Source organism: Haemaphysalis longicornis, unplaced genomic scaffold, assembly GCF_048455015.1.
Source record: "Haemaphysalis longicornis isolate Haplotype H1 unplaced genomic scaffold, Haemaphysalis longicornis Haplotype H1 scaffold_3, whole genome shotgun sequence".
Classification (NCBI taxonomy): Eukaryota; Metazoa; Arthropoda; class Arachnida; order Ixodida; family Ixodidae; genus Haemaphysalis; species Haemaphysalis longicornis.
This window is the reverse complement of record NW_027526335.1, coordinates 61,562,108-61,588,791: the sequence shown is the minus strand read 5'-3', so window position 1 is coordinate 61,588,791 and position 26,684 is coordinate 61,562,108. Positions and strand designations below refer to the sequence as shown.

Below are 26,684 nucleotides of genomic sequence, written 5' to 3'. Positions count from 1 at the left end.
AACAAATTTTAAAGGGACCATAAAGACATAACACAACTTTATTCAGTTTGAAAGAAATGGCTTTTGGTAGTTCACTCAGCCTCATTCCTGCCACTACACACGTTTTTGAACAGAAAACACGCAAGAAATATTGAATAACTTCCAGGTTTCGTGTTACAATAACGTAGTATACGATATGGGCCAGCACTGGACTGTGTTATAGCACGTTAGCAATCAATCGATATGGCCAAACGGAACTAGAAGCCCACTACAATCACCCAGTCATGTTTCTTGGCGGTGACTTAGTTCGCGGTCGCCAACGCGCAACAAGATTCTGTGACGTCATAGGTATTCTATGACGTCACAGAATAAATCGCCGGAGATTGGCTGAAGGTTGCCACTGCTTCATGGGTATATATTGTTAAATATCTAGATTATTTGTTAGAAGTATGCAATCAAACTGGTATAATTGTTATCAGGACAAAGTAGTCTTTAATGAACCAAATTTTTATTTCGTCTTCATGGCCACTGAAAAGACTTTTTACTTTTCTTTTTTTGCTCCTTGAGCCTGTACAGTTTGAAAGCTTTCAAGTGATGGCTGAACGTTTCCTATTTAGATTGACATCTCTCATCTCTGGGCTGCACATATTTCACACCTACTCGTCCGTCCGGCTGTATCAACTGTAGTTTGCAGTAAAAGCTCGTTAATTTGAACTGCAAGAATTAGACACCATCTCAGTTCGAATTAATGAAAGTCTGAATTAATGAAAGTGAAGAACAACAGTACACTGCAATTTGAAAGCAGTATACGGCATGTCAACACTTCAAAGCTTGAAAAAGCCCATGATTGTGGCCTGCCTTTTGTACCTAAAGATGACAGCCAACCCTTTTTGCTCCAACAAACAGATCTACTCTAGAAAGCCTCTTCTTCACGCCTTCTTCAAAACTGAAGAGATGAGTGGCATTCCACCCGGTCACGACTCTCGGAGCACACAGCAGCGCTATGCTTCATACTCGACCGCCGTGTCGTCATTTGCAGCGACAGGTTCTGCGCTTCTGACGTGAGATATGATGTCCTCATCTGTCTGTACACCACACACCGCCGTGATCGCATCCACATTGACATAGTTCACAAAGACTGTGTCTTCCAAAACCTTGTGGGTTTATATTGATTTTACCTAGCCAAGGTGCTGGCACAGTGGCTAAGTTATCTGTGCCAGAACCTACTTGGGTTTGAATTGAGGGGCTTCTTTATACATAGGCTTCTATGGAGACTAGGGTGGACCAAATCACACAGTCTGAATTATCTATAAAATCAAACTATTGAAGTTTGAATTAACGAGCTTTCACTGTTTTCCCTTCTACAGTGAAGTATACGACTTATTTTTTGGGATTTCTTCGTGTCGTGGTCCGTCAGTAGAATACACTTTGTAGCAAAGCCAACTTTCTCCCAAATGCCCTGTAGCAAGTGGAGATGATAAAGTGCACTTGCTGTACACTGGTACATTTAAGGGAAAGATGTACAGGGAGGGAAAAGTAAAAAGAGGACAGGAAGAATTGGAGATTGTGGGATAACATGACGTTACGAAGGCCAGATGACTTAAGAAAGATTTTTAGGGTGGAAAGAGAAAATAAACTTTACTCTACGAGCATCAAAATGTGGGTGTGGGCCCTAGGTTCAAAACAGGCATCATTCACAACCTAGGCAGCTTGCTTCTCACAGTCAGTGCCCAGTCTGCAAAATTGGTTGGAGGAAGCAAAAGCCTCTTTTCTGATATTCAGTATATTTAGGGCAGTCCCACATGATGTATGTGTACTGTGTCAATAATGTTATGTAGACATCTCGTAAAAAATTGTACCATAATGGGCCGCCACTAGGACAATTGACATAACGTTAAGTTTCATACACTTATCATAAATCGTTGTGAAGTTGTAAACAATTTGGAATTATGTATCGTTTGCGTCAATGCAATACATTTTGCAGGAGGAGACAGAAGATGGCTGTAGATAGTGTTTTCTCTGAACTATCCCAAAACTAACTGTCACTGGACTACTGAAACAACTACCTGTAGCCGTAGGATGGGAAGTTTTATCTGAGCATGGCATGAGGGATGACTATTAATCGCAGTTACAATACAAACAACAGAAAGCGCCCTTCCTAACCAACTGTAGGCACATCACAAAGCCGCCATGAAACAGACAGTAGCTATCCCCGTATGTTGTCTGCTAGTATAAAGCTGTAGTCCTGAGTTTCGTCAAGCTAGTTAATTCGTAAAAGTGAGCAAATTAGAAGAAAAAAAATCTTTTTTTTTTCACTGTTTATTTGGTCGAGCATAAAGTCTTGTATAATCGCAAATCGAAGTGCATTTGTTGTTCATTTTGCAATACCATTTTCAGTGGCATTTCAGCAGCTTTGCTGTCCATTCGTCTGAGCAGAGTTGAGTGTCAGTGATTCTTTAACGCACCATTGATCCTAAATTCATAATTGTTTGAAGTAAGAGGACAGAGGGAAAAGCAGGATTTCTTTGTACGAAAAAAAAAAAAAGCAATGGATGGGGGCTGGGTGGTAGGAGGGTTAGTGTGACAATAATGTGACAGACAGCACATCATTAAATTGCACACACATCTACATAATTTGATGCACAATGACTGAATTTTCTACTGTGCCCCTCCCCCATCCTAACCTCACTAATTATGCACAAACATTCACAACAGATAATTGCGGTACATGATGCTTGAAGTTCGCAACCTAGCAACAAAGCAAGGTTTCCGGTGTAATACCATTTAGAGCGCATCTTTAAGCATACAAGGTAACACAATTAACCCCCTCATTGCACTGGTTTAGCCCAAATTTAAGTCTAAAAATACCCAGCCCATGGAATCTGCTGTAGTAGAGGACTAATAGCCAGACTATCTTGGAATTCTCAAACATGAGCTAAAATGAGCTACATGCTTGAATTTCTATACTATTTCACCTCCTCATAAGAGTGTACTGCCTTCACATGGAGAAATCAAGCCTGTGCCATCACGCCCAGAAACAAAATGTCTTACCTAACACAGCTGACACTAAACACTCAACAGCAACATGCCTTGAAATGGTTTTATTGCGTGTACTTCTGGCTACCTGGTTTGCTACGACTGTTTTGTACTTGTCTGCTACTAATTTCATTTTTAGTATGCCCTTCCAGTATAACAGCATCGTGCAGGCCTTCAGCAGCAGGCCTTACATGCACACTTAGTTTCACGGATTAAATTAATTTTAAACCTCAACATACACCTCTATCACAAGCTATGTAAACGGAAGTGTAGTTTAAATGCTGAATGAACATTTCAGTGCATTGAACACAATTCCCCTTGTTGGCAACAGCTAGATTTTGGGTCTTTGGGACCAAAAAATTGCCCAAAAAAGCATTCTTTTAGCATCACTTTTCTTTTTCCACTGGTTTTTTTTTTTCGAAATTTCCGTACTTGGATTAGGTACTTGTAAAAGCCATAGAGGCCCAATTTCAACAAGAAACGAACAATATGTCCATAAATCATCCCTTTCTTGCCACGAGTGGTATCCCAGTGATAGGAAATTTTCGAAGAGGTCCAGTTCAGTTAGGAAGATCTTTTTTTTTTTTTTTGCTCTGTGAAGCTGAATGTTTGTGAAGCTGAATGAAAGCAGATTTTACATTTTGTGTTTCAGTAGTTGTTTAATTGGTGTTATTTTTAATTGGTTAGCAGGAGTACTTCAAATTTAGAAGTTAGACTTGATGTAAACTTGTAAAAACTGCTTGCCACATTTCACTCTCCACAACTTCTGGTATCTATTCATGCCTTGGTGCTAATTTGTTGTTGAATAGCTTTTTCCTTATTGTTCTCAAGAACAATCTAGGAAAAGTTCTAATTATCTCAAACAAATTAACTCACACCAACACTAATTGAATATTTAAAATCGGCAAAAAAAAAACTGAACAAGCCCATGAGGTTTCATCAAAATTGGTTGGAAAGCCTAAAAAAAAGGACATCACAACAAAGATAAACAGTTTGATAACTTTATTGCCTAAGACGCCGCGTGAGTGAAGCCGCAAGTAGTAACCTGAGATTACACAACCAAATAGCTTTTAGTACACAAACTATATTGCAAAATATGTATGTACATGGCATGTCTGCGACATAGTTTGGAGACTCGTAGCTCAGTAGCTGGTTTTGAGCTGGGCACACACTATCACTCTCAGATTTCAAGTGAAAAGCTACAGACATGCAAAGGGATTTCAGAAATCACCTCCACGCATTCACCGTCGAAACACCTCACATTTTCAGGCAAGTGGTAAGGCAGGGCTTTCACGCGTGCTGAAGTACAAAAACACCATAGACCACTGAGATCTTAATAAAATCGCGTCATAAAATACACAAAAGTAAGCATAACGCACATATCTTCTAAAAAAAACGGAAAAAAGGCTATCATTGGCAACATTAACAAAGTAGTGTCTCTGACTATGTCAGCTTTCTCCTTCCTTCATAGTGGAAAAGAATGTATATGTATTTTGGCCTAACAATTGTCTGTACAATAAAAATCCGCTCTGTGCATAGTGGCAAGATCGGCACTCCATCAGGCACTGGGCGCTCAATGCGACGCTGATGCGGTGGGCTTAGACTTGAAGGGCCCTGAAATAGAAAACAAGGCAGAACCGAAAGAGTCGTCAGAGACAATTTGCATAGACAATTTGCATTTAAAAGGAAACCTGCTTTTTCTTAAAGTCTTTCAGTGATAGCAATTATTTATATAGATGCATGCGAGATAAGCTTTACCATACAAAAGTAGCTGTGAACAATAGAACAGCCCTTTGATAATGCTGGTCAAACATTCAAGGGCTGGCAATCATCCCTTCAACGGCTCACGTCAGCCAGTCAGCATTTTTTTATAAAAGGGAACATTTTTTTTACACAAGCGGCACTTAATTTGCACCACGAAATTCGACCTTGTTAGACAGTGCAAATCAGCGGCTGCGTGCGCCAATCAGAAATATCATACGCCACTTGCCAGAAAAAAAAATCCCGCATGTAATGTGCATGGTGCATTCTAGATTGGAGAAAATGTTCAACAAGTGAAGTCTCATTCGCTTAACGTGCAATGTGCATACAACGTAATGGGAGAACCGAACTGGGCCCGTAATCAAAAAAGTTAAAGGGGACATGAAAACAAAATACTACAACCTCGTTCAATTCGAAAAATCTAGCCTTTTTAACTTTACTCAGCCCCACGCAAGCCAAGAAAGACAATTTTTTTAACAGGAAAAAAATGCGAGATATTAGCACTACACAATGACAGTAGCGACACAACAGAGACTGCCACTAAAACAGTTATCAGTGCATTAAGGGGGCAGACTGGTCTTAGAGGTATCTTTTATTTACACACCAATTTTAATGAAACTGCACAGTATTATGGAGTTTCTTGTGCTGATTTCAAACCTGAGATTAGATTTTTTGGAAGTTGATTATTTTTTCAGATAATTAATGATTACTTGCTATTATTTTGGGTCACAATTACAAAATAACCACGCCTACAGAATGGCGATTACCATGTGGCTAGTAAAAAATACAACATTGGAAGAACGTTTTTGATTTAGCTATTTTTGGCCATTTTACAACACACTGAACGTCGCTCCTCCTGTGCTCTGCTAGAAATGGCTCACAGGTGGTGTCATTTGAACACACTAATTTTCCAAAGACTCCATCTGAAAAATTTGTTTTCAACAATGTGTTCTCCACACATTTAGGCATCAAAAGCAAAAAAATTACAGTTGTACCTGTTCAGGTGGTGATATATCCGAGGGCAAAATTCTAGCTTTGCATTGCAAAAAAAAGTGCCGTTTCACCATCGAATTCTGCGCGAACTGAACTGTAGAGTGCACTTTAAAATGCTATTTACAATAAAAACGTGCCTTTCGATGATAAATTTGCAGACGGATAGAAAAATGGCCATGGATGCCGCAAATGCCATTTTTCCGAAAACGATTTTTTGACCGTTTTTCGGCCCCAAAGACCCTTAACAGCACAGCACGTTAGTGTTCAGGTGATGTGATCAAACGGAACTAGAGGCCCCACTACAATCACCCAGCCATGTTGCTTGGTGGTGGGTTTGGTCGGTGACTGCCACTTGTACAAACAAGATTCCATCATGCCATGGAAGGTGATGTGATCAAACGGAACTAGAGGCCCCACTACAATCACCCAGCCATGTTGCTTGGTGGTGGGTTTGGTCGGTGACTGCCACTTGTACAAACAAGATTCCATCATGCCATGGAGAAATTGCCGGAAATTGGCTGGGGGAGTCATCACCGCTTCACCTGTTTTCATTTGTATCTCGAATATTTGTTTGACACTTGTGATAAAACTGGCACGATTGTTATACGGAGAAAGCCGCCTTTTTCATGAACCAAGCTTGCATTTTGTCTTGGCGACACCCTTAGGCACCGCAAACACCAAGGTCATAATCTCGTACCATAGCTTTCAATGTGGGAAAGAGAATGAGAGCGGAAAAAAAACGGCTACCGGAGAATGTCTGAAGTTCCTTTAACGATAAATACTGTGACTTTTAGAATACCTAGAATCCCAAAAACCATATGAAGTGATGACATTAACACACAGTGACAACCAACACATCGTCGTACATTTTGTGGCTGTACAAGTGGAAAAGCGAAGCCTGTGCATCTCAACTGCAAATTTCGGTGCCAAAGGTGATCGCTGTTAATATGCAACAGTATTTAATTCCTTTACAATTTTTTTTATTCAGTGTTTCAAACATGTACAGTTGGCCGCAAGGTTGTACCCATGCCGCAAGAAGCTTGGATCTTGCAACAGGAGTAGTAGTTAGAGTCCCAAATGAATTTCAATGCTCAGTGGCACCTTACTTGAAAGGCTCCACACCTGCCATGTCCATAAAATGAGTTCACAAAAGCTCTGTTCATATCAGCTCATTGTGTCGATGCATTGTGCTCTGAGCTGCTACCCCTGTCGATAAAAACAAGCCAACAATAGGAGAGAAGTGCTGACTATTTTGGGCCCCAATGTGCCACCAACTACAAGCTTCTCCCATTATTTTTGAGCAGTGCAAGCTCCTAGACAAAAACTTTAGCACCAGAATTCTGCAACCTCTCAGCTTTGATTTTCTGAACTACACACTCGCTGTAGACTTCCATCATTGCCACAGAGGAGAATCAGCCCGAAAGTGAAAAAAAATGCCCTCAATTCAGACTAAGGGTTCCACGCACCACTGAGATAATAATTTTGTAGTATAGAGAGCTCAATCAGAAAAAAAGGAAGATAACATCCGCCACAGTGCAGCATGAGGCTCCACAAATTTTTCCCAACAGGGGAGAGAACGTACGAGGGTAGCTGGCTGCCTAATTTAAAAACTGGCAATGGCTCCCACCAGTTCCCATAACCAGTTGGTCAGCAAAGCCAAACTGTGGCAGAGAGGAGCAAATCAATTTCTAACTTCAGATAAAAAGACTCTTTTTAAAGGCAAATTTACTTTTGCAGAAATTTAGAATTTCTCCTAAGCCAATTTGTGTTCAAATTATTCTCGCCAAAATTATTTGAAGCAAACCATTGTTCGCTTCAAAGGTCACAATTACTATTCGGGCATGCCTATTTATTATATGCACATTGGTGCCACCCATATAAAAATTAGTTTGCTCTGGCATTGCCAATGGTTAGGCTCCTGGTTAACCCTTTGATGCCCAAAACTTTATTATTTTGCTTAAGCATGTGAGAAAAAATTTTATGATCCAAACTGACTTCCAAAATCACAAATATGAAGTCAGAAAAAAATTTAGTTCATTGGGACGGACACTAGGACACGCTGGGCACTGGGAAACACTGGGCACTGGCTGCCCATATATCCCTTGAACAGGAGAGCTACCTTGATCACCATGATTTACGGTTCAAGTGAAGAGAATAACGTAAACTTTGTATTGCTATCATTTCACAATTTCACAATTTCAGTTGCGTGTCACTAGCCCAATGAGCCACCCGATCTGAATGCGAGCTGACACGCGTAAACAATATTTTTTCTAGCAAACGGAAGTACGTGCCGCCCTCTCTCATTTAATTTTTGACGGTCCGGGATCCTTTGTCTGTTGATAGATGGTGTTAAATGTTGAAACAACCACAAAGTGCGAGAGAAAAAAAAAAAAATATTGCTTGAGTTGTTGCTCCTAAGCAGCACTGGGCATCAAAGGGTTAACTGCCCTAGAATACCGGTTGGTGCTCCTGGGCTGCACCAGGACAAATTCCTCTTCCGCTCTGAAACAGCCAAACTGAGTAGCCCTTGGCTGCCCACAAATGTTTCAGAGTCGGTGGCGGACACCCACCCACAAAGCTGAGCAGGGCGGGCAGGAAGACGAGCCCGTGGGCGGCGCCCACCAGCACGATGGTGAGGTACATGCGGAAGTAGAACACCCGGAACAGCTGCGACTTGGAGAAGGCCAGCACCACCACGCCGCCAAACTTGGTCAGCGTGATGCCCGACAGGACCTGCGGGGGGGCAGCCAGGGCGTCCGGTAAGGCCCGCGCACTGTTACCTGTGAGATGGTACTGAAAAGCTAGCCGATTTAGATGGCAAATTTTAGGGTTTCCTTAACACCGAATGGAAGCTTTAGCACTGCCCAAACTTCTGCAGTCAAATGCTTTGAAGTGCAAAAGCAAAGGTACCCGAGACCCATGGTTTATCCCCTCTAAAATAAGTTATATGTAAAAAAAAAAAAAGAGAAAACGCATTAAATGTAAAAACCTAGTGAACGGTGGGAGCTTAGTTTTAGAGTAAAACTAGCGGTAGTACCCGGCGGTGCCCGGGTGGGCCATTATATTAAGGACAGCAATTGGTATTTGTTAGTCGCCATATTAGGCAACTTCATTGGGAAGTGGTACACACCGGGAGCACCTGCCTGCTGTCAGTACATAGGCTCCTACTGCAGGCGCGCCATGGTAATGTGAAACGACTGGTACTCGTGTTTTACTCCAACTCTCGCTAAACAAATTGCACAAAGATGGCGCGTTTTAGCGAATGAGTCAGTGAGTGAAAAAGGTTTTATTGAGCCGACGAAGTGGGAGTGGTTCCCAATTTCAGAAAGCCATGTGATGAGTGGGCAGCCTTCGCTCTGGAGAAAGTATTGTCTGGACATTTAGATCGCTGTTAGTCACCAGGTTCTCCCACAGCTCAAGGTTTGGAAAAGTGGATGGCAGAAGGAGGAGCTTGGTTTGCTTGCACACTTAATGAATGAAGAAGAGTGCCAGGTTGCAACCACAACTTGAATTCGGCAGGAGATTTGGCTGGGAACACATGATGGAGGCCGGCTGGGTGAGGGGTATTCTTCCTCGTAGGAAGTGCTATATCAGAAGATATGAACGATGCTCATCGGTACAGTTTTATCATAAGTAACATGGGCTCCCTACGGGAGGCGCGAGGTTGCAGGAAGTACCAACAGATGCCGAGGGCTAACCTTTGCGCTTTTTACTGGTACATCTTCTCTTTTACATTTATGATATAAGACACCTGCTCCTACGGGAGACGCGTAGTTGCCGAAGGTGTCAACAGATGGCGACCGCTAAGCGAACGCGGGAAAACTCAACTGAATTTTATGTCCAAAAGGATGCAGATTAAAAAATCTCGCTGGCCTTCTTATACGCATGTTAGGACAAAATCCTGAGTAGTTTTTGGGCAATTAAATGGGCAGCATTTTCAAGAAAAAACGAATGGGAGATATCAACTGGCTGGGTGGTTATTTACGAAAGTGTAAAAACAGTGTTTTCCCGAAATCCCGCTTGCCGCTATTGGGAGGGTGTCATTGAAAAATGTTGTATAACAGTGTTGAGATACGCGAGTAAGTTGCCTATCTCAACAAAAACCAGTTCGATATCTCAGATGGCGGGCGGTAAAAAATTAATATGTGAAAAATTATTTTACCACTTTTCACTCTCTCCATGGTGGAATTTTTAAAATTTTAAGAAATATTGCCCTCCAACACCGTAGTCAGAATGTGCCCTTGCAATCTGTAGCCGTTTGAAAGAGCAGTTTGGCTAGACGTGTACATAACCTGTCAGGCCTTTTTGGCTCATCAGCCGTGTCATTTGTAAAAAACAATTTGACCCTTTTAGCGGCGTTGCAGAGCGAAATCCTTAAAAACTGTTCTGTGCATTTGTATGAGTAACATATTCTAGCAAAAATCAGTTGGATTACTGAATTGGTGAAAGATTTATTTGAGAATCTTTAGGAACACCGTTTTAGTTCCAGAATGTGGAATCACCTCGCTGGTGTAGGTTAGGGCGAAATCCAAAAACTACTTTTTAGGTATTCTTAAGGGCTACATATATCAGCAAAAAGTGCTTCGATATGTGAATGGGTGACCGAGAAAATCACGAATTCGCGAAACCACAATTTCGCCCTTTTCTTCGGTTAGGAGGGCAATTTCTGAAAAACCCGCCTTAGTGAGCACCTACTTAATGACGCAAATACACTCGTGAAATTTCAAGTCTCTAGGTCTAACAATTTTGGCTGGGCGTTGATGAGTCAGTCAGTCAGTCAGTCGGGCACTTCTTTTTATAGGTATAGATTGTGACCGGAACCCTGGCTAACCCCCTCAATTTGTCTAGAATAGACTAAAAGTTACAAAGTGACATTAGGTATGCACCCAAAATAAAAGGCACAAGTTAATGTTTCATTCCTGGCTTTTCTTTTATTCACCATTTAACGTCTCAAAAGTTTTATTTAAAGTGCACTTCAGGGGAAGAGATCATAGTGGCCCCTTCATTTTTAAAGGTGGGTAGCCTACTTCTCGAAATCACATGAAGGTCAAGTAGGTTGGAACTCTAGTGGGATCACGGGATCACGGAGCAGACCAAACATGACTCGGGACAACAGTGGTTCGTAGACGCCGTGACCGATCGGGAGTGGTACTCACAGAGCTACCCATGGTGGCAAGGGACTCCTGCGACCGCATCACACGGCTGGGCTGCCCACTCACGAGGAAGGCACGCACAATGTGGGAGCAGAACTCCACCGAGATGCCCACGGCCTGCATCAAGGGGAAAGGCAAAGAAACATCTCTTTCAGTGCGAGAACGCAAGGTGCGCCATGAGCGAAAAACGCATCAAGTCAAGAAAGAAGAGCTGGCATCCTTTTTGCCAAGCAACGCACAGGCACATTGTTGCCTTGTTCATCTCTCTCTCTCCACTGCTGTATGAGGTGTGTTCCAAATTGAACGCCACGTCTGTCTGCTGCTTGTCCAGTGCCCGCACTGATGTAGGCCCTCTAAGGTTGTGATCGAGCCTGTGTGTAAAACTTTGGGCTGTGCACTTCCGACAGCTTTCACATTGAGTGGAACGGCTTTACTTTTTTCTGTTGTCCCGTGACGATTTCTGCTTCTTGCGTGTCACCGTCGCTTCGTCGGGTGGGGTCAGGCTCGTGAACCCTTCCCACAGGAAGGAGGTTCCTTCAAAACTTAATGGAAGGGGCGGCATACGGTAGCAGACTCAATAGCTGTTTTTGGATTGAGTACTGGATGGTGCTATCTTTTATCAATAAAAATGTGCTCTAAAAGAAAAAAATGAACTTGCAATCATCACATAAATATGTTGCCAACAAACAGGTTCTGCACAACACCTACAGGGCTCCACCGCCAGGCTTCCCCAACTCTTAACAATGTTGCATGCGTGTTGCAGCGTGCCTGTGCCTATGAGGAGTTCTTGCGTCTAACACCGGAGTGTATGAGCATACAAACCCACATGTTTAATGGGAGCTCTGTGTTTACACTATGTCCCTCAGTTTATGCTTTGTAACAAACATTTAACTTTTGCTCTGACTTCTCATCATTTGTTTAGAATGATTGTAAAGTAAGCAACATACAAAAGTAGTGTAGACTCCCAAGGCCAGAAGTCCAGTGCCTAGACCGCAAAAAATTGAAGGGTGTTGCAACCAGATATAAAGCGTAACTCACCAACACAACCGTACTGGCTGATTAATCATTCCCAATTTTTTATTTTCCCATTGTGATTCTTCTCTCATCACAGATGTTGAAGCACAGTGCAAAACAGTAAGGCGCTCAGCGCTTCCCCAGAAACAGTTCTCAAACGCTTCTTTGTTTCGGGTTGCAAGCACAGGCAGCGTCCAAGGAGGGACCCACCATGACTAGATTGACCAGGGAGACGGCGTTGAGTGCGATGTCCCAGAAGTACATGACGCCCAGCAGGTCGATCAGGATCATGACGATGGTGAGGCAGACAATGAAGGCCGCGTACAAGTTCAGGTCGAGCAGCAGGAAGGTGATGCCGAAGATGCCCACCAGTGAGATGCCCACATGCACCGCCGACTCGGCCACAATGGTCAGGTACTGCTCGTAGAAGACGTGGAAGATGCTGCGCACGAAAAGAGGAGGAGGAATACACCACAACACGGAATGAATACCGTATTTACTCGCGTAATCCTCGCACTCGCGTAATCCTCGCACTCGCGTAATCCTCGCACTCGCGTAATCCTCGCACTCGCATAATCCTCGCACCCCAACTTTGCAGCGGCGAAAGTTGCCTGCTCGCGAAACCAAGCATGGTGCACGCGCGCTGCAACGCGCGCCCTCCCTTGCTGCCTCTCCGTTCAGCGGAGAGCGCTGTGTATCCAAGGCCATGCAGGCGCCCTAACAACCTGCATGGCTACTCCATAACAGGCGCCCTAACACGCTACTCACACTGTCCTTGAGCCGGTTTCGCGTGCGCGCAACTAGACGGCGTTCGCGCAGCCCGCTGTCGTGTCGTCGTGTCGTCATCGTGTCCCGTCGTTGAGCAGCAGCAGTCAGTGGCGGATAGCTCGCTGCCATTTTGAGAACTTTTTGATCTCTTTGTTTTGTGCTTGGTGACGCTTCGCCATGGGGAAGAACGCCAGCTACACTGCCGCTTTCAAATTGAAAGCGATACAGTACGCTATCGAACACGGCAACCGCGCCGCAGGCAGGCACTGTGGCGTCACCGACTTCAACGTGCATTACTGGATTAGGGCACGCACATGACGACGACGAGATAGGGCGCGCGCCAGAAACCAAAGGCGGCAATTTCATTATCGCTGATCGACGGGAGACTGTTTACGTTGCAAATAATAAAATAAAAAGAAATAGCTGCTGTTGGTAACACTGAGCTTACATATACAAAAAATGATCGCTACATTTAGCGGGACTGGCAGAAGGTAAATTGGCAACACTGTGCACCGGATTTTTTTTTCCCCCGCATAATTCTCGCACCTCTATCTTCGCATTGACTTTTCCGAAAAAAAAAAAAAAAAAAAAAAAAAAAGAGCGAGGATTATGCGAGTAAATACGGTATAGTACTGCAATTGGGTGTTTCGTGATAACAAAACAGGCTTCAATGAGGTCAAGAAACAGGCTGAAATATGCGACCTCACTCTCTAATTCTGTCTGGTATTGCACCAGTGCCCCAACGCGGCAATAAAAGGATTGATTGATTTGATTGATTGATTGTAGGGTTTAACGCGCCGACGCAACACAGGCGATGATGCGCACCGTAGTGGAGGGCGCCGGATTAATTTTGACCACCTGGGGATCTTTAACGTGCACCAAAATCTCGTACACACAGGCAATTTTGCTTTTCGCCTCCATCAGAAAAGCGGCAGCCGCGGCAATAAGAGGAACGCACCAATTCATAAATTCGGCTTTCGAGCATTGAGAGTCTAGTCAACAGAACTTGGCCCAAAGGGCTGCCCTGTTGCCCAGCTAGGCTTTAGAAGTGTAAATTCAATTGCAACAGCTTCTCGTGTAGCACTTGCCAGAAAGCAGTGGAAGAGGCAAGCGACACGAACCTGTAGGGAAATACCGTAGCATTATGAGCGGACGATGCGCTGCGCAGTTCCTGCGTGACATTGTCGGCTAAAAACCGTGCCATCCTAAGGGCGTGGGTGAAGTCGTCCGAGTCCGCCAGAGGTGTGTGGTAGGTCATGAACTGAGTCGCTGCAAGGAAAAAAAAAAGCAAGATTAAGCGACAGAAAGAGCGCATAAATAATGCACACATTCAAGGTGACCACCTCCCTAGTGAAGAAAGACTGATTTTTACCCACCTGCTAAATTAAACTGGCGTTACAATGTGCACTATTCTTTAACTCATTTTCTGGAAAATAATGCACATGCAGGAAATTCCTTTTCTTCGTTATATGGAAGTTGGTCTTCAAAAGGAAAGATGACTTATTTCGTGGACATTGTTACACTATAAATGTCCACTCACCTAGGACTTTTCGTTATCTTTTAATACGTATGCACAGCTTGGGGTCGGCGGCATTCAGAAGGCGGGAGAGGTGGCATTTATGACGTAGAAACTCTAATTTGCCTTTCTAGTTTAAATAAAAATTTAGTTTGAGCCAACTGGTTGGTTAAATTAGCAATTAATAAAGTTTAATTTTAGACTAATCATATAGTAACAGTGCTGTAGTAACTGCACCAATGTTGTGACATGATGAATAAGGAATGGAACATGACACCACAGTTATTCATAATAAACGTGACCATAAACAGATTAGTTGTGTACAATCATAGTGAATTCTGTGAGCCACTGTGAGGTGTTACCCCCTTCTGAAATTTGCCACGGCAAAAAATGTTTTGTGCAAGATACTTCTTCTCACACGTAACAAGAAAATTCTTAGATTACTCAAACATATAACTTACATCTATTTAAAAGCAAATATTAAAAAGTACACACAACTATTTTTTTCCCTCAGGCACGAAACAAAATTTTCAGATACAGGTTCAGCAGGCAGTTCTACAACCTTCTTAATAAAGGGAAAAAAAAACATAAAATAAGGAAACAGCTCACCTCCAATTTGCGACTTGTTCTTGTTATAAATCTCTAATGCATGTGCGTAGGCAGCATGACCCCTGGTTTAAAAAAATAAATAGAACAACACTTGTAACAACGTGGACAGCCCACAGATAGACACACAAGAGACAAGACCATCTGTAATTAAAAAAAGCATTTAGTTATAAGCAGGTAAATGCAGGGGTCTATAAACTGCAAACCGAACTTTCAATGCTCTGCGCTACTTTACAAACTTGGTATGTACAGTGAAATTTCGTTAAACCGTACCTCCCGGGAACACGAAAAAGGTACGTACTGACCTGCAGTACGGTTTATCCGAATACATTAGGTTGAAGGGAAACTGAGTCGAGGATTTGGCTTACAAAAAAAAACTACGGCTTATATGAGTACAGTTTAACGACATTACACTGTATACAAACAAGGCCCTGCATATACACCTGAGCTGTAAAGCTACATTTATAATACAGTAAACTCTCGATAAACAGAACTTCAAGGGAGTGAAAAAACTAGTTCCATTAAACAGGAGTTTCGTTTAGTGAGAGAGATGTCCAAAAGTGCAAATTTGTATGCAAACACACTCTTAAAACCATTTCATAAAACCCTAAGCACTAGAATGATAGTTCTTCAGAAAACAAGAAAACTACAACAGGTTTAGGCCCAACATTCATAAAGTTTATTTGGCAACAGTTGGTCACTGTGCCCTTAAAAATGCATGAAAATGCATCAAAGAGGGCTTTTAAAGTCAAGAATGATGTCCTTTCTTTCCTAACGTAAGCGCATGGTGTGCACGCCTCAGGCCTCGACTTCGAGAGCGCTTGCGAGCCGTTCATTTTAGAAGACGGCAATGCGGTAATGAAGCACGAATTGCACCACGATGGCACGAACAAGGCAGCAGGAGCTAAGCCCTGTAACCTCGGCGACTTGAATCGAGACCGAACGACTACAACAAGAGCTGCGAAGTTGCATTCGTCGCGCTAACACAGCTGACTAAAATCGAGACGAAGCCTATGTGGCCAACAAGGCTAAAAAAGAACTGAGCAGCCTGAACCGGAAAAAGCTGATGCTATTGGCCATGGGTTTGACAAGAAGTTCAATTTTCTGTTCCGTTTACACGGTGAGGCAGAAAGTTTAATTCCCATTAACGAAAGTTTTTTTTACTCTATCCAAGTACAAAAGCAACCAACTTACAGGCTAGAGTTGCGTTTAAGCGGCAGTTCCATTTTAAGCGATTTCCGTTTATCAAGTTTCAACTGTAGGTACATTTCACACTGCGATTTTACACCAAATTTCACGGCTCACTTTAGAACCTACAGTTGTTTCCTAATGCAAAGCAGCAGTAAGACTTGATTTCTCTATTGTAAACACTAGTAGACCATTTTTTCTGTGTGAAGCTGAAAAGCTTTAAACCGTAACATCTCTTTCATAAGGAGCCAGAAGAGAGCTTACCCCTTGGGGCACTTGGCATCGGGGTTGTCATCCAAGAAATCGAAGAGGAACCTCTCGAATGTGCCACCAACTGGGCGCTCTTGCTGCTTTTGCTTGGACAGGCAGGGCACGCAACTTCTGGGCCCTTGGAACAAAGAAAGAAAGTGAAGAAACAAACACGAACAGCTTATTTCTCTCCCTCCCCCTTCTCGCTCTTTTTTTGCATGACGTAAAGCAAGAAACCAAATCCAAAGCACATCTTGCACTCTACAGCAAGTTTGCCTATTGGAATAGCCTCTCCGGAACCAAGTGCACACTGGAACAATGAAATAAGCCTGCTGCAACCATTGAAAAGCAAAATGTGTGACTACGTTTGAATGAACTAAAACTTCATCTCTCGGAACAAAATGAACTAAAACTTCATCTCTCGGAACAAAAATAATTGATGAAAGTTACCGTCATAAATCAATACTAAAGCAAATTTTGGCCCTACAGAGAAGACATACGTAATATTTTCTTTTTCTATTTGAGCTCACTGACATGCCAATTTTATTAAAATACAACCAAACTAAAATTGGTTGTTTCCACTTGTATAAGCATGGATCAAGTTTCCTGGATTCTTGAAGCAACCTTGAAGCATGCTAGGGCTCTCTCAATTTAAGTCACAACAATGTCGTACAAGCACAGTATCGGTTATACAGAGATCCACTGCGGGTCAGTTCAGTCTTGCTTAGTACCACATTATTGCAGCTCATGAACACACTAGAATGCCTGACGATGAAACTGTCATTTTTTTTTTTTTGCTTTCAGCAAACTTTGCGAATTTGCCTTTCTAATAATTCCAACAAACTCAAATGGCTACTGCTGCATCACGCCGGCTTTGAGCATCATTCTCGAAACCAAAAGTTGACCAAGACTCTTAGGGGCGAAGTCCCTTAGGGGCTGTGGCTGTTGGCGTCTCCAGTCGTCATCGTCGTCTCATGTAGTCACGGTACTAAACACCGGGAAACTCATTTACACCTCGCGCTAGAACATGACGCGTACTAAAAAACACCAGGACAATCATATACACCTCGTGCTGGAGCGCTTCGTAACACATCCTTAAAAAACACTGGGACACTCGTTTATGCCTTGCGCTAGAGAGCTTCGTGCTTCAGAGACAAGAGACTTTTACAGCAAAGCTGTAACCTCGACCCCCAACGGTTTCCTCTCCATTGGCAAAATCTCCAAGGCAGAAAGAATACACTTATACACTGCATGCTTCGCCCCTCCCCAGGTTTCACGTTAGTGAAGATGGCCCTGGATTTTTTCCAGAAGTGCAACAGGAAACGTCAACAAAAATCTAGGACCTTTAGTTTCTTACTTGTTCTTGCCCACCATTAAAAGGTCATTGCAGCAGCACACCAAATATTATGAATGCCAATCCCAACCAGCCCGTCCCTTGTCGAGCAGAAATAAGCACAGAGCTCCGAAGAGCAGTTAAGGAAGTGGCTCACTAGTGTGGTTGCGTGGGCAAAACGCCATTGTCCGGTTGTCCATGGCACAGCAAGCTGGCGTCTTGCTCCACGCAATGTAGTCGTCTATCCACGACATGGGAGGCTGGGCAACCGTCGACCTGTAGACACAACAATGGCATTGCGCTCCAATCATTCGAAAGCAACCCGGTTAACAGGAGATACCGTAATTACCCGATTCTAACGCGCCCCCGATTTTCCTGGCAAAAAAAAACAAAAAACGAAAGAACTTGCACCTCCGATTGTAACCCGCACGGAACTCTGTGAGCAAAAAAAAAAAAAAAAAAAAAAAAAAAAAACGAATGCGAGAGAAACGGGCGATTTATTTCCCGAAGTAATCTGACTCATCTCGCTCCTCGTCGCTCTCCGTTGACCACATCATCTCGTCCTCGGTGCCGTCAAGCGCGTTCGCGATGCCACACTTCTGAACGAACGTTCAACCGGGGTCGATGGGATCGTGGCCCACGCCTCGCACGCCCATCCCGCGAGCTTCTCCAGAGGCGCACGCTTCAGCCGACCGCCCGTTTTGAACGCCTGACAGCCGTTGCTGCCATTGCTGTTGTCAAGCGCGCAAGTGGAACGATTAGACGATTTGTGTGATCGCCGATAGAAAAGCCTAGGTGCCTATGCTTCCTGCGTCAGAAAAATCGTTGCTAAAAGCAAAAAAAGCTTTGGCGCCATTTTGAGATGGCGATGGCGATGGCTGGAACGAAATTTCCGCTGTTTCGGCAGTTTCAGTTTCGTATCCGATTCTAACACGCATACGATTTTTTGGCCTATTTTTCCGGGAAAAAAGTGTGCGTTAGAATCGGGTAATTACGGTATATATAAAAAAAAACTATAGAACTAAGGGAAACATCCACAAACACTGCGCACATTTAGCTTGAAACAGTATGTGATAAGAAAGCAACAAACTATACGTATATACATACAAATACCTTTCCCCAGAACAAATAAGCAACAGTTATAATGTGCTCCAGAGTGAGTTTAATTACAGCTCATTACCCACCATGGTGAACCTATTAATTGGCAGGGACGGGTGCTAAAGTTCATAATTGCAAAATGAATGCCTTACGGCTCGGGATCCCATTTTTAGTCCAATTGACACACGCCATAAGTTGCAGCCGATCCTTTGATGGTTGGCAAACAACCAAAATCAAAGCCCTGTCAGTCCTAGAAACGTTGAGTGCAGCAAAATTTTTAAGCCAGAGTCAAAGCAAGCTACAAAGGCATCTACGGAGGTATCGAGTGCTTATACTGAAACCAGAAGATGAAGCAGTCATTACACTAAGCCAGCTCTCAAACTACCACTGCATCAATATCACCTTGCAAAGCTGACATTGGCATGATACCACGCTTGTAAACATATACACTTAAAGGCTAGCTGGCGACGTGTCAAACAGCAAGAGAACAGTGTGGGAAACAACCACATATACCAGACGACTGATTCCACGTGTCGACTACTTATTACAAAAAAATTTTATTTTCAGACATCAAACCTACATACAAAAGCTGCTGAAAACAAAACAAAAACAACAATTGTACATGGAACACAAACAAGAGTGCTAGCCTGACTGTGCAGCCATAAGCAGTAGGAGCTTAAAGCTCTTTGAATCAACAATAAAATTTAATTCAATCAGCAGTCAGTCCTTGTCATTCTTGTCCATGACCGTCTCACACACTGTTTTAGCTTGAAAAGCAAAAACTAGTGTCATGCAGTAAAAGCAATGCAATGAGCATTTATCAAAAAAAACTTGCTGGCATATTACAGGTTGTGCCTGGAACTCAAAGCCCCATGGAAAAAAAAAAAAAAAAAAAAAAAAAAAAGAAAATCATCCCGCCATAAAACATGGCATGTAGCCAGGCCTTCGAAAGTACCATCACATAATAATATTGTGCAGTGTCCAGCATTTCATCCGATGGAACCCGAAATGTGGAAATTAAGGAGGAGGAGGAGGAACAAACTTTATTAACAGTGAAGTCGAGCGGGATCGTGGTCGGGGTCCTCATTCCAGGACTCCGTTGGTGCGGCCTGCCGTCTTCGCCCTTTCAGCGAGCCAAAGCTGCTTACTCAGGTCTGAGCTGGCAAGCTCACTCTCCCACTGCTCGTGAGTTGCATCAGGGATTGGATCAAGGTCTGGGTTTGACTGGCAGGCCCAAACCATATGGTATAGCGTAGCTTGGCTGCCGCAGTATTTGCACAGGGGGTAGTATAACGTGGGGTGGATGGTGTGTAGCCGCGTGGGGTGTGGAAATGTGTTGGTTTGAAGCCGTCGAAGGGTGACTTGTTGTTCTTTTGTTAGCTGGTCGGCCGGCGGCGGGAAGGTGCGTCGTGTGAGCATGTAGTGTTGGGTGATGTCGCTGTATGTGATGAGTGAGTGACGGGTCCTCTCATCGTCCTCTTGCGGTGCCCGGCGAGCAAGTTCTCGGGCGTAAGCGTGCGCCGCTTGATTACCGCAAAGAGACGAGTGAGCAGGTGTCCAGATAATCTTGACTGTTCTCTTGGGGGGGTTCTGGGTTATAATTCGTGCGGCTACCTTAGAAATTCTTCCAGCCGTGTACGTTCGACACGCCGCTTGTGAGTCCGTAATGATGGTCGTGGCTTGGGTCTGCGTTATGGCTAGTGCAAGTGCCACTTCTTCTGCTTCGAGGATGCTGGACTTACGAAGGGTGACACTTGTAATGAGAGAAGTGGGGGTGGCGACGACCGCTGTTTTAGTGTTTGCACGCGCGTAGTCCGCTGCGTCGGTGAAGACTGTCGTACTCGAGTCGCCGTATTGTCTTTCGAGGGCCAGCGCCCTGGCCGTTCTTCTGCCTTCGTGATGCTGGGGGCTCATGTTTCTTGGAAGTGGGGGAACGTATAGCTTGGATCTTATATCCCAGGGAAATTAAGGTTACACCTGACACACCCAGAGTAAAAAGTCGTTGAATCTGACATAACCAAGATGCAAGTCATGTTGGAGGCAACTTTAATATCTATTCCAGCTTCCGTCAGAAGCACTGCTAGACACCGCGATACTATTAAGCAGTGCCCACAGACTAGGCTCCCTTAGAGAAGCAATGCAAAACACTCGCAAAAACCGCAGCGAAATGGATCACGAACAGCAGCTGTGCGAAGAATGGGGTGACATATCAGAAGGCTTCAAAAGACCTGTCAACTTCTGGAAGACATGAGTGGCCTTTGTTCACAACAAAGGAAAGGGATATGCGCACTTGACAAAGCTCAAGTGTTCCCCGTCAAGCAATTTAAAGCAGTTACTTTTTATTCTCTATGGTTTGTTAAGACAATCAATCATCCAAAACCTTTTGCAATGAAAGGGCAAATGCCCCTCATTAGTGCAGAGAAAATGCATAGGACAGCAGCCATTTGAATGCAGAGGAGACTTCACACAGCCTGGACTAAGTATATATCTGTACTAAGTATATATCTGAAAGACATAAAAGTGCGAAAAAACAAAATTCCCTCTGAACTAGCCCACACCGATTTAGAGATGCATACCTAGCTTGCTTCCTGCTTCCCAATACAGTTGTACGCAGAAAATAACACTCGTACTACAAAATAATATGTACCGCATTCCTTACTTTAATATGTAGGTATCTTACTTTTCTATTTTTTTTAATATATTCTACATCATATTTCTCTACTTTTCTATTTTATTTGGCCAATAAACTGTAAATAATTGTACCTTTCACAAAACTGCTGTTATGTGTTTAAGAGAACAGTCTATAAGCTACAATTTCATGCGTAGCAAGGCTAAATGTGTCCAATTGCTCAAGCGGAAAAAAAAAAAAAAGTTTTGTGGAAGCACTCAAAATCGACCATTTTTTCACCGCAACGAAAGAGTTAACAAACCAATTGATTCGTTCCCAGTCCCTGAAATGTTTTATAGCGAATACACCTAGCCAGACTTTAAGTAACAAGTACCTGTGAGCTCCCGTTCCATTGCTCACTATGGAACGGAATGGAACCGAAGATGATAGGTGTGTAACAATAAGGGACAAGAAGAGAGCAGAGTGGGTCAGGGAACAAACGCATGCTAAGGACATATTAGTAGAAATTAAGAAGAAGAAATGGACGTGGGCAGGGTATGTAATGCGGAGGCAAGATAACCGTTGGTCATTAAGGGTAACACAGTGGATCCCTAGAGAAGGCAAGCGTGGCAGGGGGCGGCAGAAAGTTAGATGGGCAGATGAGACCAAGAAGTTTGCGGGGATAAATTGGTCGCAGTTAGCACAGGACCAGGGTAATTGGAGAATAATGGGAGAAGCCTTTGCCCAGCAGTGGGCGTAGATAGGCTGGTGATGATGATGGCGATGATGATGATGATGACCTGTGAGCTTAAACGGGGCACCGGTGCTGCTTGGTACCGGCTTGCCATAACGTTCCCACAGTCCGCAGCTGCTAGAACAAAATGGCCAGACCAAGTTCACCCCGCCATAACTCGAAAACAAACCACTGCAGCATAGTGGTTTCACGGTGGTACCATGTTTTTTCATGCTGCAACGTACGGGACTGGAAATGAGTGCAGGCAACTCAGGGACTTCAAATCAACTACAATTCACCCTCGATGAGAAGATAAGATCACTGATGCTGTGCAGGAAGGCCAGGGAGAAAAAAAAAAAGAAAGAAAGAAAGAAAAAAATGTGGCACAGGAGTTTGAAATCAGCACATCAATGATGCCGACATTCCTTCAGGACAAGGAAAAAATACAAAACCAAATGGCGGAACATAAAACCAACCCAGCACGGAAGTGAGATTGCGCAGCGCCTTCCGGGATGTCGATGCTGCCGTCTACACGTGGCTTGAAAGCATACCGTACTTGTCAGGAAGATTTCCATTGGCAGGCTGTTGCTTTGCGAGACTGCTAAACAGTTCTTGCCGTCGCAATAGGCATCAATGACACAAGTGTTCAAATCAACACCCTCCAAACCTGTGCACAGCCTCTCCAAGTACATGCACCACACCGCATTAGGTTTTTTGCAGGCAAGGCAGCAAACGCATGCGGTCAATTCTTGCAATTCTTGTCCAGCTGCACGTGCAAAAGTGCACGTGCAGCTGGACACTGGAAATGTGACGGTGCCCTCTGATGTCATGTCATTGTTCCCCAGTGTGCGAGTCGACCTGATTGTCTCCATGTGCAAAAAGCTCCTGAACAAGACTGCCGCTCTTGCCAACCGTACGCCATTCCACACCCCCAAACTATGCACTTTACTGCGGTTCTGCCTCCGCAGCAGGTATTTTATGTACTGCTCGGAATTCTACTCGCCGATGCATGGCACAGGTCCTTGGTAATGACCACAAATATTGTCATGGAAGTGCTGGACACACAAGTTCTCTCCTATTTCCCACCGGAACCCAAGGCTTCTTACCACTACATAGCTCCCTGTTTCTGCAGTCAGTGCAAAGAAGACTTGTCCCAACTTCTGCACGTACTGAATGCTGCTGAACAAGACTACACTTTCCCGGAGTCGTCGTGTAACCCTGCATACCCTGTGCCCACTGCAACCAAGTCTTCGTTGACGGAAACAGGAAAATTCACTGGAAAATAGAACAGCCCCAACGCGATGCAAAAACACCAAAAAGTGGCTTCCAATGCAACTGCTGAGCGCCCACATGAGCAGCAGTGTGATTTTGACTGGGACAATGTTGCTGTTTTATTCAAGGAACACAACCCACCATTATACCTTTTACTTGAGTCATCATCCATCCCAGCGAACTCCAATAACACGAACACGAAAGAAGGGACGTTTGCACTGATCTATATGCGATCATTACATCATAAGCTGTGTATTGAAATTTTAATTGCTGGTCCTTTTGCGCCCATTGTGAGCATGGAATGTGTACGGCTACCGGAACGTCTTTTTCCACTTTGACTTGGTCAGCAACTGTTGTACTGTTTTTTCAAACCAGCAAGTGGCTGGCTTACAAGCTTGAAACAATGCTATAGAATCGCTTTCGAAACTGTGGCAGGAGGAGAGGCCTACATTGCACATAATTTCACCACAGATTAGCATGAATATGACCTGCTGCTGGAGTGCAGTCCAGAAGACACACTTAATGCAGATGAAACTGGTCTTCCTCATGAACTGCTGCTGCCTCAAAAGACTCGGTGCGAGAAACAGGTGTCACAGCAGGCAGGAGGGGCGGCGACTACTCACGTGTTCTTGTAGACGGCGGCCAGGCTGAGCTGTGAGTAGAGCGAGTGGGAGCTGCAGCCCGAGGAGCCGCACAGGAGGCTCTGGTCTTGGTAGTCCGAGTAGTTGTAGCCGGGCTGCACCACAAAGTAGAGCGGGGGCCCCACGGCCAGCGCCGTCTTCTGCATGCGGAAGTAGTCCTGCAGGTACGAGTCCTGCAGCAGAGAGAAAATGGGGGGGTGGGAGGGGAGAAGAGGTTGACTGAGTGACCAGAAGACCAAGGGCCATAAAGAGAGAGAAGAGGCCATTCTTTACAGTCTCTGTCATCTTGGACTGCTATATAGTTTATTTCCCTCTAGAGCAGACGTTCTGAACCTGTGCTGCTGCATCGTTCGCTACAGCTCTGCAAAGATTTGGTTGGTGTAGGGAAGTGCAATAAAACCAAACTAGCCGCCCTCCCCCACCCATTAACTTTGTGCACTTCAGACCTTTCTTGGATAGTTTAGACTTTTTACAGAAACTTAGCTTTTTCGATTACCGTGTGCCAAATAAAGCTACCTTTCTTTGCGTATAAATTGCAAAAGATTAACGCACGATATTCTGTCTTCCTTTCATTTCCCTCCCTTGGTTTGCATTTTTGTGACTCTAGACTAACGTCCCAAACTAAGTAAAGCAGCCTTGCCTCTGGGCTACCAACATGTAAGCAAGCAGCCAAGAGTTTCCAGGTGCATTTCCTGTAGGAATGCAAGCCTGTACACAAGATGTTTGGTTGTTATTATAGACCTTCATACAAGGCCCTCACAATTAGAATTTGCGAAACAGCCATGGGCCTCTGGACCCCACTAAGTGGATATGTGAGAATTTCGTTTGTTTATGTAGACATTGCAGCCAAATAAGGCCTGCGAATCACCCGCAGTTTCTGACAACAGCTGCCATCATCCCTGGCCAATCCGCTTTAGCGGGTATGTTGTCACAACTATATATCGACATAACAGGGGGTTACATTATTGCTGAGCCCCACAACGTGCCAAGCGACATGAAACTCATTGTACGTCAGACAATGTGTACCGGCTGTAGGCAGTTTTGAAGTCAAAGGCCACAACGCATTCACTACGCCCACATTTAGTCAGCTAGAGCTATGGTGCTGTAGTAGTGCTGGCAATGGGTGCTTAACTTGCATTATGAAGGCCCTGGATTTGATTCCCACTGAGTCCCAAATTTTCCCCGATTTTTTTTTTTGTAACTCTACTACTTCCCTTTTACTCCCTTAGTACTGCTGGCCATTTTGGAAGCCACTAAGCTGCTACAGACGCTGGACGGCGTCTTTTCTGCTCAATGGGCCATTTAATGCTTTCACACTAAGAATCAAATACGAAACAAGACGTAGGCGGTGAAATTCCACTCACAAGAGGCATCGAAATCTCCTGGTCCAAGCCTATCTTGATGTTGGTAAGGGCAGCAGCTGAAAAGCATGCCCAGCCAACAAACACCAACAGCTGAAACAAAGAAGAAAAATGTTCAGTGCACTTAGTGCGCACACTGTCAGAGCTGAACTGGCAAGCTCTACCCTAGGAACAATAGCAACAGTGGCTGGCCTGTGTGCGGAATATTCACTCATTCCAGAGTAAACACTACAGATGCGGAAGTATTCAATGTTGCAACGCAGGCAAACAACTTCAACGCTTGATTCAATGGGTTAGAAATGGCACTTGCAAGAATTTAGTGAGGTTAACAATAGTAACCAAGAGCCATACATGTTTCGGTGTGTTTGTTTTGTGTTTTACTGAATGACTGGCCAGACACAAGCAATGTGGCAAAGGAGGTTACTTATGCTGTATTCGGGTGGTCGTTTTAGAGCGCTCTAGAGCACTCCGAAAAGCGACTCCGTGCTCGGGTGGTCGAAATCGAGCGCTCGACGTATGTTCGGTTGGTCGTCTCAGAGCGTCGTACTCCACTCCGAGCACCTCCGACTGCTCTGACTCCGAAGTTGGAGTGCCGCCGAAATCCGGAGGCGATTGGGTCACGTGACCCCGGCAGCCGCGGCTCGCCTCTGGCTCGCCCCGCTCGCCTGCCCAGCCGGTGGCGTTCGCTGAATCCTCCCTTTCCGTGCTGAAGCCTCGACAGCGGTTAGTTGTGGGAGTGTTTCGACGATTTTGCTTCTCGTGCTATTCTCCGCATCATGTCGAAACGGAGACGCCTGTTGAGTGTAGGGGGAGCCGTCTCCGCTACTTCTGCAGCTCGAAATTGACGCCGAGGAGGACAGCAGCTCAGACGACGACGACTCGCACGTTTACGCTGCGAAGTTCGCCGAACTGTTCGCCGAACCACTTCCAGTGTTCAAAGTGCAGGAATACGTTCGCAAGGTTGTGCACACCTATTCTTACCTTCAATCATTGCGAATAAAAGGCGCTCGGCTGATGTCGGGGAACTTTGGCTTGGAGCTAACGCGTCCGATACGGAGGCCGCCATTTGTTGAGACACCTTGGCCGGCCTGGCTGTTTGCAGTTGCCGTTTTGGCCGCGCCGCGGCGCCACAGTCGCGTGCTACTCCAAGATCGGGTACGCGTTCGGTTGGGGAGCGGTGACTCTTGCTCGGATTGGGGGAAGCGGCGCATCGGCGTACTCCGAGTCGGAGTATCAGAGCGACCACCCGAATACAGCATTAGTTGGTATTTAATCTTTGGCAGAAAATGAAGCTCTACTGAATGTGAAGGCAGGGTTACAAAATGACGTGCAATTGTACATCTTTTTGTAACCCTATCTTGCTTCAAGTTCAATA

General features: G+C 44.5%; 2 protein-coding genes across 2 annotated transcripts in view; one reads left to right on the top strand and one right to left on the bottom strand.

The window, feature by feature from the left end:
* LOC144174516 (phosphate-regulating neutral endopeptidase PHEX-like) overlaps positions 1-26,684 on the top strand; it is a 190,251-nt gene that overhangs the window by 62,635 nt on the left and 100,932 nt on the right. The gene's annotated exons all lie outside the window — the stretch shown is intronic.
* Positions 4,001-26,684, bottom strand: part of LOC144174513 (NPC intracellular cholesterol transporter 1-like) — a 72,473-nt gene continuing 49,789 nt past the window's right edge. The window contains 10 exon segments of the mRNA XM_077703253.1: positions 4,001-4,629; positions 8,340-8,502; positions 10,926-11,039; positions 12,147-12,378; positions 13,826-13,973; positions 14,830-14,891; positions 16,279-16,402; positions 17,754-17,872; positions 23,931-24,121; positions 25,313-25,402. Coding sequence (XP_077559379.1) covers positions 4,589-4,629; positions 8,340-8,502; positions 10,926-11,039; positions 12,147-12,378; positions 13,826-13,973; positions 14,830-14,891; positions 16,279-16,402; positions 17,754-17,872; positions 23,931-24,121; positions 25,313-25,402 — 1,284 coding nt within the window. The 3' untranslated portion in view covers positions 4,001-4,588.